Here is a 12,457-nt window from a genome sequence, read left to right as displayed (position 1 = left end):
CGTTATTCAGTGGTTGTTATCTTAGGATAACATACCTTGGAATGTTACAACTGACCAATCAGAATTGAGTATTCCAAACAGTTAACCCAGATAACCTCTAAAACTAATAACATGCTCATCTGGTTATTTTCAATCATCTTGACTGTCAGTCACTTAAAATATGCTTGTCTCTCTCACCAGTTTTAGACTGTGTGGTGCCATCTTGTGAATGGAAAAATAGGTTAGTCTATGCTTCATTCAGCCATTTTTTTTTTTGTCAGCTTTGCATTTTAATTAGAGAATTAATAAACTATTACGGCTTAAAAATGTTTTGTTTCTAATTTTGTGGCAAGAAGCTGTTGGTTGTTGTTTTTGTTGTTATTATTATTATTATCATTATTATTATTGGTTTTAGCTATTGGCTATGGCTTTAGTTTTTATGCATGCAGACGACAGTATAACATTTATGCTTATGATGTGCCGTTTTAATTCATCAACTGAGATCAAAACAACTGAAGATTGCACCTGTATTTGCATAATAATTAGCAATTCAAAATGTGATGTGAACGTCAAACAGATTAATGTGTTAGATCATGATGTGTGACAGCTGCGTGATTCACTATAATTTTGATTTAAGACCTCTTCAGATTGCTTTGGTCGTGTACGTTAATGGATCGCTCTGATTCTCAACAGGAAAGGTTAGCAGAAAAGATTTCCCGGTGGCATGTACTCTTACAGTAAAGTTATACCAAAATCAATAGATTCCTTGATTTAACAAAATAATGGCTACATAAAACAACAGTGACAACAACTGCAAAACCTTAATGTTATATTTGGCAGGCATCCACACATTCACTATTACACAGATACATATTAAACTTTGATAAAAGAAGGATGTTAAGTTAATATAGTGTATATTGTAAAGACTCACGCCAACGACTTCAACAGGATCATTAATCTTGAACACCCATCAACATATTGCATCCTGATGAGTGTTAAGACGCTTGTGTGTTTGATGAAATCAATGTTTACTCTATATAATTTCCATAACTAATAATAGACAAGCGCTATCTGCTGTCCATGCTGTCCTACTACAAATAGATGGACTGGATTAGATGGATTTACATCACACACTTGATGTTGTGTAAAATTGAAGACTCCAGTCCATAATAGCTCCTTTAATCACCAAACATGCAAATCTTCACTTAAACGTCATAATCAAAGTGATGTTGGTTAGTGTAAAGTTTAAGCTTCATTCATATTGCAACTGCAAACTGCTCCAGGCATTTATAATGTTGAATAGCTTTTATTTAATATTATTACTTTGTCTCCAAACTTTATGAAGTCAATAAATAATAGTATAATTTATATTGTACTGTCCAGAATATGACAATATTATTCTAATAGAAATGCATTTAATTTAATTAAATGATGTCGTCTCAGACATCAATAATGCCATACACCCGCAAAAATAGGTGGCGCCAAATACAAGTAAACTAGTTACCCTGGCCGAGACTGCATATGAAAGTGAAACATAAACAGTAATGTAGTACAGTGGTTCCCAACCTTTTTTTTGCCTGAGACCCCCTTTTTCCCCGGAAAATATTGTAAGGCCTCCCTCCATATTTAATGATATTATCGAGCATTTAAGTTTGCAGGGTCATTCACTGGGTCTTTTCCCCTTAGCAAAGAAACTTTCCAAAGATGTCTGTTTCTTACTCATTTTGCTGCTTGTGGGTCAAATTTTGGGTGCTCAAGTGACCGAGATGTAACCCAGTACGGTCATTTTTTAAAAGACTTTTCAAAATAAAAGCTCGTTCAGACAGAGTTCAGAAATATATAATGATATCTTGTGCAACCCGGTACCAACTGATCCACGAACCAGTGGTTGAGGACCACTGAGGTGGGGGATAATATGATCTTAGGCAACATGATCATTGTCCTAATTGTCCATTGCTAAGAATTTTTTTAAATATGACGTGACCCCCCACAAAGCTCGCTGAGGCCACCTTGTGGGCAAGGACCCCCCTGTTGGGAACCGCTGACGTAGTAGACCAGGGGTGCTCAACCCTGTTCCTGGAGATCTACCTTCCTGCAGATTTCAGTTGCTACCCATTTCAAACACACCTGCCTGTAATTATCAAGTGCTGTTCAGGTCCTAATTAATTGGTTCAGGTGTGTTTGAACAGCGTGAGAGCTGTGTTTTGCAGGAAGGTAGATCTCCAGGAACAGGATTGAGCAGCCCTGTTGTAGACTAACCATATTCCGTACACAACGATGTTCTGAACAGATGACATTTTAACACCAATCTCTGAATAAATACTTAGGGGTCATGGACAAGCTATATATCTGTGTAATAGTTGTCGTTTACTCTTTCATCCCTGACCACAAGAGAGACTCTTCTACCAAATGTTTCCGAAAAAAAAATAAAAAATCAAGGGAGAGATTTAGAGCAATTATGTAAAAATATGCATTTGCATTTAATTTATGCATCACACAGTGTTACAGTGTTTTATTTTATCACATGTTGTAAAATAAATGACCTTTTCTTTAAAAAAAATGTTTTGAAATGGGGATATTTAAACGCCAGTTGTGTGTGATAATAACCACGTCGCAACTCTTCGCCATAGAGAGCCTGAGAGACAGGTTGCAAATGCTATTTGCTTGTGATCTTTGTGTATTGACGATGTTTATATTCATAAAAGGTCAGTTCAGTTAGCATTAACTTCCATGAATTTAATGTTTTAATATTTAAAAATGGTCACACTTTAATAAAATAAGCATAATCTAAAACTTAAATGATTATAAGTTTCTTTCATAAAACCTTCATAAAAAGTAACTTTCATCAAATAAGATATTAAATATAACATTAAATTCAAGTTAAACAAAATAATAGTGTATTCTAACATAAGTTTAATAAGACTTCAAACAATGACCATTTTTGTTGATGAATTTAAGTTATGTGCCCTGTACGAAACACTATTTTAATCATGCACGGAACACCGTTAACATCATCTTCCGTACACATGCGAAGGCGGTACTTTTTCTTATCTTTTCTCAAAAACTACTGGTCCAAAAGACAACAATCAAAATTTTTATTGTGCAGTAGGTATTCACCCAGAGAATGAACACACAAATATGTTTATATAATTTTCAATGATGGAGGAGGGGTCGTTTGACTGCGTGGTAGAGCGGAAAGTGTGCAGAACATAGTTAGTCTACTATATGTTCATTGCACATCTAGCCTATCACATTCTGCTATTAAGAAGGTATTCTAAAGTGTTAATGTATTTGGGATAATTTGTGGTATCAAAAATAGTCTAAATAGGATTTCATTTGCAATAAATAATTGTATATTGCACAATGAAATTAAGACAAAATACAACTCAACCCTGTCATAAGGAGGCACAATTGGTAATTGCAACTAATTGTTATTATTATTATGATGTACTGATATACCATATGAAGTAATTTGAAGTTTCAAGTGTTATAGAATTAAGTCAGTGCATTTAAGATTGATTTTAATACAGAATTTCTGGCAAATCCCAATTTATTCCTAACATTAACAAATTGCTCATGCACATGCTTAAAAAGTGAAGCGCTTGCCTTAATTTCTTAAGGTGAATTAAATTAACTTCACGTTATTTTAATTTATATTACTGAGTCAAAACAGCTTGTATGGTTAACTTGATTTAACTTAATTCAGTTATGTGTTGTAATGACTTATGGCTCATGTATATATTTTTTTACACTGTACAATGAAACCTGTTGTTTTTTAAGTCAGAAATATACAGTAAGCGAGCAGACAGTTGTTCAAAGCTGTAGAAGAAGCGAGACCCAAGAGCTTTAACAAAAAATAAGTCAAAGCTACTTTAATTATACCAAGAGGAAGCAATGAATGTGTCTCTTTTGATAGTTACAGCTGGCTTCCTGCCTAAACGTGGTCTCTCCACTAATGAAAGATGGTCTCTATCTCCGTCAGGCCTTTGTGCTTGAAATTGTGAAGGTGCTTGATTAAACAACATGGCGAGCAGCGCAGCTCTCAGGACGGCTTCACATTTGGCTAACTAATTACACATTTGCTGACTGGTTAAGGTCTAGATATGGACTTGAATGTAGAATGGAGTCATTCTGGAGTCGTTTTCTGTGAAATAATGATGTGTGGATTAATCCGCTTTTATATACACAATAGAAGTGAAAATAGGTCGGTGGATGTTTAAGAAGTTCATTTTTGGTCTGTGAAACTAAATTGGGAGTGAAAACAGTTCATGCGTACTAAGGGTACTTCGACCTTATTTCTGCAATTATTATTAGCAGCAGTAGTTTTCATTATTATTTATTTTAGTGTTTCTTTTTTTTGTAAAATTTGTTTCAAGGAAACACTTTAAAATGAATTTAAATGTACACTTTTTCAGTCATTTGGTTTATTTTAGATGAAAATGTTTCTCATGCTTGCTTAAAGGGTTTTTTTTTTCTTAGAAAAATAAAAATAAATAGGGTAGCACAATCACCTCACAGCAAGAAGGTCACTGTGTCGGGGCAATAGCCTAGTGGTTAACGTGTCGACATATGGTGCAATAGCAAGTCAGGGTGTCCTGTGTTTGAATCCTGGCTTTAGGACATTTCCCCTTCCCCCCTCTCTCCAATTTTGCTTCCTGTCTAAATACTGTCCTATGAAATAAAGGCAAAAAGGCCCAAAATGAAATCTTAAAAAAAAAAAAGGTCACTGTTTCGAGCCCTGGATGGGTCAGTTGGCATTTCTGTGTGAAGTTGTTCTGTGTTGGCGTGGGTTTCCTCCGGGTGTTCTGGTTTCCCAGAAAAGTCCAAAGAGATGTGCTGTGGGGGAATTGAATACGATAAATTGTCCATAGTGTATGAGTGTGTGTGAAAGCAAGAGTATAGAGGTGTTTTTCAGTGTTGGGTTGCGGCTAGAATGGCATCTGCTGCATAAAACATATGCTGGATAAGTTGCCGGTTTATTCCCCTGTAGTAACCCTGATTAATAAAGGGACTGAGCCGAAAAGAAAATTAATAAATAAATAAAGACATAGATTCCTATTTGTCAAGGTATCTAAGAATATTTTCAGTATAAATAAAATCCACCTTGGTAAGTAAATGAAAACTGTTCCCTTTAATGTATCTGTATCCACACACATAGGGCTGGGCCGATAAAATGGTACTGGTATTTATTGACCGAACACCATTGTCAATAACATTAATAAAAAATTTTTTTTAAAAATCCCAATGACCTTAGGGTTATTTCTAATCAAGGCACACAGCTTGTGCAAGTGGCATGCATGTGAAGCATGCTTATTTTCCATTTACACCTAGTTGAAAAACACTTCAATTTTCCATAACACCGAGAGAGCTCTGCAATTCATGTAACTAGAACTAACCAATCTGGTTCACATTTTGTATGGAATATACATATTTCAGTAATAATGGCAGACTAAACCTGAGACAAACACAGTACACGTCCACAGCCAAACTGGATGTCGCCAGAGTGGCTTTTAGGTTTCTTTTCTTGTGCATCCCAGCCACTAGCACTCCATCTGAAAGATTGTTCAGCATAAGGGATAATGTAGTCATTAATGAACTTCACAATTTGTAATGTTGCAATATGTATTTGAATAATGATGATTGGTTCCTTTACTTCAGGGGTGTCCAAACTCTGTCCTGGAGGCCCGGTGTCTTGCATATTTTAGTTCCAACCCCAATTGAACACACCTGAACCAGCCTAACAAGCTCTTTCTAGGTACACTAGAAACTTCCAGGCAGGTGTGTTGAAGGAAGTTGGAGCTAAAGTATGCAGGACACCGGCCTTCCAGGACCGAGTTTGGACACCCCTGCTTTACTTGAAAGTTCAAATTTGATTATTAGCAATTGTTTTGTTTACAGATTTTGAGATTTAATGTATCATTATTATTGACACCTTACAGATGTTAATCTACCCTTAAAGTTTACTTTAATTGTTCAGCAATTACACTTGTACTATTTTTACTATTTTTTATTTTTCAAATTTAATAGTCTCTTTTACACTTATATTTACTTTATTAAGGCATAAGAGACAAGATATTTTTGTAAACCTTTTTAGTTTTTTTCCTATTAAATTTATTTGCCTTAGTAATGTTGGTAAATTAAAATGAATAAATAAAAATAAATAAATAAAAATACTAATATTCCTAAATAAATTGTAAAAAAATATTCAATAATTATCGATAGTGAATGATATAAAACATTATGTTGTGATTTTTATTATTATTATTATTATTAATATTATTATTATTATTATTATTATTATATAATAACGCCCATCCCACACATCCTATTTTCAAACTATACTTACACTTTATTGTAAAATATTTGTTTGTTTTGCTTTGTTTTGTTTCTGTGACGCCTCCTGGTGGACCTAATTCTGATAACTCCTTTTCTATATAATTGCCTACCTCATGGTGCCCAGGAGGTCCACCCATAAAGCACTGTCACCTGCAAAATCACAACAGCTCAGTTTTCTCTCTCCACAATGAAAAATGAAGTGAAAGCTCCCCAGTCGGCCACTACAGAGCACAGTAATCAGCCCTTCACACATTACAGTCACTGCCCTGTATGGAGCCTCCAGTATTGACAACAAATCCCCAGCTCTACAATGAAGGCCATAATGGTGGTTTCTTTAGAGGAAGGGGGCAAATACTGTAATCCGCATCAGTCTAGTTTGGTGGCCTTGAGCTGCTTATCACCAATCCCACATGGTCAGTTCACCAACTGAAGTTTTTCACCATTCAATGGGCGACCGCATCAATTTTTTGCTCTGCATGACATGAGGAGTCGTGTAGGTCAAGAGAAGCAACAGAGCCGTGCAGCTTCATTCCACCTACATGTCGAATGTTTTTTTTTTTTTTGTCTAGTGATTACAGCTGCTGAGATAGGATAGTGGAGGGTTTCCTGAAAATCTAGGGGGAAAAAAAAAAACTACAGTAGATCTATAGGCATGTGCCGGTGTAAGATTCTGATTGTATTATTACCTTGTATAAAAAATCTAAAATACTTTATTTTTTTTTTAATCTTTGGGTAAAAACGACAACTTTTTTCTCCTTTGAACACAGTATATTTTATTTTGAGAAACATACTGTTCACACAAGATTAAATAATCAATTTTCAGTGTTCTGTGGCAATAAAAAAAAATTAAGAAGTGTTTGATCACTTTAAGCTGTACAGAAGTGTCTTGAAAAATATCTAAAATATTATTTACTATCATTATGGCAAAGATAAAATAAAAAAGTGATTAGAAATGAGTTAATAAAACTATTATGTTTAGAAATGTGTTAAAAAAAATCCTCTCTACGTTAAACAGAAATTGGGGAAAAAAGTAAACAGAGGGGCTAATAATTCTGACTTTAACTGTACATACCTTACAACAACTGATATTCCAACAGCTTTTATTTATTCCATTCTTTTTTGCTGAATACTATTGAAATCAAACCTGATATTGTATTATGATGTATACATCATACAGGAGGTATAAAGGATTCCCTCGATAAATAATATAACAAATCTAATACAAGTCTAATATATCCAGATGCATCAGATTAATGTAGCTACTAGTCATGTTTATGTACCATTCTATTGACCTTAATCTAAAATGCGGAAGTTCGCCTGTTTTCGCGATTGTCTTAGAACTTCCGATTCAGTCGCCTATAGGAGAAATGACTAGGAATAATAAACGGCAGAAAACGGTCAAACTACTTGCTCTACAAACAAATGTTTGCATGACTATACAGATCAAGTAGAATAATATAATAAGAAAATATCAAATTGCAACATCAAGCAGCGTAACGAGCAGTTTTTAACGTCAAAAAAATGAATGGAAGAGAATGAGACCGGAAGTCTCAAGCCAAAAAGATTCAAATGGCAGCGCCCGCTCGTCGGCGGACAATAAGGTGAATATACTAATTCACCTGTCTTATCTGCCTCTCAGCTAACTTACCTAAACTGTCTGCATAACTGCTCTTATCAAATGTCCAATCTGCATCATTCTCATGGTGACTAAAACCCATCTCATCCACACTTTCATCTGCAGGAAGAGCCAGTTCTGTTTTTTTCTTCTTTCACTTACCATAGAACAGGGTGGTTCTCACCAATACACTGTTCCTAGTATTTAGAGCTAATAAAAAGTATTGTCATTAAAATATTTTACCCATAATGCAAATCCCAGTAACATATAATCAACAATATATCACTATCATTCATGCTGATATTGTTACAACTTAAAAGATCATGGCTGAACTTACTAGCTAGCTAACTTATTGCAATATTGAGCATTTCACTATTGTGCAGTGCTGCCATTTGGCAGCACATACATTTGATCGATTTGCAAAAAACTAATTTGATATAAACGTTTTTGAGTTGTGAATATCATCATAACTTACTGGAGGTGATGTTTCAGATTTTTTGTGGATCTGACATAAGTTGATCCTTTGCTTTTATTGATTTTTTTATTTGCATTCAGCAACTACTCACAATAAACGCCAGTCTGTCAGAAATCGCGCCACAGAAACAGTGGAAAACAGGGAAACGAACACAAATATCATGTTGCCATACTTATGGCATACTGTCATCTTTATGCTTTTATTTGCACATTTATTTCAGATGTGGATTGTTTAGGTGAATTTAATTTGTTTTATTTGTACAAATTGTAGCTCTGTTGTAAATTAAAGTGTCGTTTCTGTTTTGCAGGCATTTGCAGGGAACTCCAATACAGAGAGTGTGGTTCGGCATGACCTGCAAAACCCGGTTGTGGCCCGTTATTTGCGCATCATTCCTTTAGACTGGAGTGAAGAGGGACGAATTGGCCTCAGGTTCGAGATCTACGGCTGCCCGTACTGTAAGTTCACATTTCACATATACTGAAGGCCGATTATTCATTTGATACTGAGGCCTCAATATCTGTGCATTCATTTATTTATTTTTTTTGATGTATCCTGATCTTTTGTTGTAGCTGGAACATTTGCTAACTCTGTATAAAATGGATAGTTTTATCTGTTGGAAGTGTCTTTTTCCTGCGGAGGGAATGTGGCTGGAAGCTTTTCGCATCACTAGAGTGATTAATATGCAATGCAGAATGGCAGTATATATTCAGGAAGATCCTGGTACAATTAAGGCAAATTGGCTGACTCTACTTTTTTCTTGAAAGTCAAGGTCAGCTATCCGTCCCATGCAAATCCACTACAGTACAGGCCACCCTGCTGTTCAAGCAAAATCCAGATTATCTTTTTTAAATGTGATGTTTTTGCTTTGCGGCAGGGTGGCTCAGTGGTTAGCACTGTCTCTCCACAGCAAGAAGGTCACTGGTTTGAGTCCCGGCTCGATCGGTTGGCATTTCTTTGTGGAGTTTGCATGTTTTCTCCGTATTTGCATGAGTTTCCTCCAGGTGCTTCGATTTCCCTCAAAGCCCAAAGACATGCAGTATAGGTGATTTGGATAAACAAAATTGGTCATAGTGTATGAGTATGTGAATGTGAAACTGTATGGGTGTTTCCCAGTACTGTGTTGCGGCTGGAAAAGCATCCACAGTGTAAAACATATGCTGGATAAGTTGGCGGTTCTTTCCGCTATTGCGACCCCTGATAAATAGGGGAATAGAGAATAAGCTGAAGGATAATGAATAAATGAATGAATGAATGAATGAATGAATGAATGAATGAATGAATGAATGAATGAATGTTTTTGCTTAAATATATAGTTAAAAAATGCAAGTCCTGGTCTTCAGAATGACAGCTTAATTTTTTAACTATAATGCACTCAAAAATATATATTTGCTGCTTGTTCAGACTACTTAAAACTATCTGAATCAACACAATTCCTTGTTTTTTTGGGACAACTTAGTTGTTTTATGTTCAATCCACTTAAATTTGTAAAAACAAATAAGTTAACTTGATTTGTATTAGGACAACATGAAGGAATTGTGTGGAACCCATTATTTTTTACAGTGTGTGTCATTTCACTTAAAGGGATAAGTCACCAAAAAATGTAAACTTGCTAATCATTAGCTGTTCTTTCAAACACTCAGCAACATGGACACCTTAAAATTGTGTTAAAGTGTCACATACTGTATTTTAAGGTATAATTCACCCAAAAATGTTCATATTTTATAATACATATAATGTAACATATTTGGGCCCGCAAAATCACACATGCGCTGATGCTGATTTGTATAAAAATAGGCTCATTCTGAAACCATAGTCCTATATACATTTCTGGAGATCGCACATTATGTAGCCAAAAGTATGTATAGCTGCAATTCGTCTTTTAAACGAATGCTAACAGGGTGGTATGACGTTGTTCCTTTTTGCACTTACTAGCTGACCGCATTCTTATGTATGGATAACTTTCCCACTGTTACCAGTTTGTCCAGTTAGCTCGCCGTGTATATTGGTGGACTTGAGATGCAGAGAGGAGTTGTTCATGATTACAGAGTTTTCCGGTGAAGAACAATTCCAGAAAGCAGGGAAAGACAAGAGCAGAATCCAAAAAAAAAAAAAAAACATTAAAAAAAAACAAGTAATTAACAAGGTGTGGTAAAAATCTGGTAAGAGCTTTCTTTTTCTCGATTGCTTTTTAAAATTGTCGATTCGGTTTAGGGAAGTGGGTAAGTGGATCAATCGGTGCTTTTGAAAACACTTTTGGTTGGGTTTAGGGAAGGAGGAAGGTGTGGGGATCGGTCAGTCAGTCAGTCAGTCATATAGTCAGTCAGTCAGTCAGTGGACAACGGCTTCTGGTGGATTTATGCAAGAACAGTAATGGCACAATGGCACTCGCAAGAAAAAATTGAGATCTAAAAATAAAGCATACACAGATCTCTGGTGGATTTGCAAAAACAAAAACATGAAAAAATCGTAGCTCTTAGCATGTATTTGCAGCGCTCCAGAAATGTATATAGAGGTACGTTTTTGATTTGATTACTATTAGGAGGATGTGCGTGTGCCCGCCAATGATACTTTAGTGAAAAGAACCTGCATAGGCTGTGTATAACAGGTAATAAAGTTGTAAATAATGTTCAGTTTTTTAGTTGTTCAGAGCGATCGTTTGGGAGCAACATGTGAGGTATGATTGCTTTTATGTTGTTTTTTTTATTTCTCAAAGTGACAGCAGCCATGACATGAACCGCACTCGGTGAAAGTGAAAAATTAATGTCATCACTTCACTGTGAATTAATCTCCAGGACAAAGTCTGTTTAAGTCCACCATTCCAAGTGTATACAAAATGTAGCATTTTAACCAACAGTAGACCTACACATAGGCCTATTATTATTATTATTATTGTTTTACCATATGCTTGAGAAATAACAATAATAATTGCCTATAATAAGCAAAAAAAAATGTGATTCTCATTTTAGCCAGAATCGTGCAGCCCTATTAAACATGATATTTTGAATAATATTTGAAACTGGTTGCCATTGACATAATAATAATACAATGGAAATTAGTAGCTACTAGTTTCCAAATTTTAGGTTGTAACGTTAATCTGGTACAGCTTTAAAAAACAAATAATTTCCGTGGAAATTTTAGGATACATGAATTTACTGATAAAATGTACTTGTCAACTGATGTTACGGTTTAAGGATAAGCTTTTTTATTTAATAATTTCACTAAGACAGCTTTGCAAGATTTTCATTTGTTTGAAAAGTATCGGTCACTGCAAATCGTGGTATTAAAAAGCAAATGAGTGCCTGTACCTGCTTCCAGTGGGGTCAAAAATATTTATAAATGTGAGCACACCCTAGGCCACATCTATGAATTAATTAGATTATTGTTCCACACGCTTCAGTGCATTGGTATTCTTTTTTCATTTATATTTCAATCTAACCTTTTATTACATTGTAATTTCACCAGCAAGAAACGAAAATGACATCTAAGAACTATCAACAAGCTCTGTTTTCTGGAATGTAGCCTTGACGAATTCATCACTTTCATTACATTAAGTGTTGCCAAATTGATCTTGATAACAATTTTCAATTAGCACCCCCACAAATTGGTTTAAAAACTATCACACTCAGTTCTCTCATTACAGTGATGTAATCATCTGTCATTTAACCCCAGACCAGAAGAACCATCTTAAATAATAAATTTCGCTCCAACAATTGCTAGTTTGTTTATTCAAGGGGGGAAAAATTACAAATAATATCCCAGAGATGGATAAAACTGAAGCATAGTAGACATTTTTTTCTGTTTTTATACCGCTGTTGAAATATTGATAGCATAAATAAACCTGACGCCTGACTCTTCTGAATGTTTGTGTTTATGACAAGTATGAATGAAGCCTGGTAGTTTTAGATACGTATCATTCCTCAAGCTGTTTTCCGCCTCGTGAGGAGCCGAGGGGGGTTTGGCTGCACTGATTTTCCTGTCAGAAAGCGTCTCATCCACATTTGCTCCGTGCTGGTGAAAACGCTCATATTCCTCCGTCATGTAGATCGTGCTGG

The 12,457-nt window shown here is 35.3% G+C and overlaps 1 protein-coding gene across 4 annotated transcripts in view; it reads left to right on the top strand.

The window, feature by feature from the left end:
* Positions 1-12,457, top strand: part of cntnap2a (contactin associated protein 2a) — a 743,992-nt gene that overhangs the window by 307,075 nt on the left and 424,460 nt on the right. For all 4 annotated transcript variants that reach the window (XR_015524505.2, XR_015524506.1, XM_087308738.1 and 1 more), the window contains 1 exon segment: positions 8,713-8,860. Coding sequence is in view for 2 of the 4 variants with exons in the window: in XM_087308738.1 (XP_087164864.1) it covers positions 8,713-8,860 (148 nt within the window). In the remaining 2 variants the exon portion in view is untranslated.

Source organism: Danio rerio, chromosome 24 (assembly GCF_052040795.2).
Source record: "Danio rerio strain M-AB ecotype USA chromosome 24, GRCz13ab, whole genome shotgun sequence".
Lineage (NCBI taxonomy): Eukaryota > Metazoa > Chordata > Actinopteri > Cypriniformes > Danionidae > Danio > Danio rerio.
The sequence above is the reverse complement of the archived record's forward strand: the minus strand, read 5'-3'. Positions and strand labels throughout refer to the sequence as shown.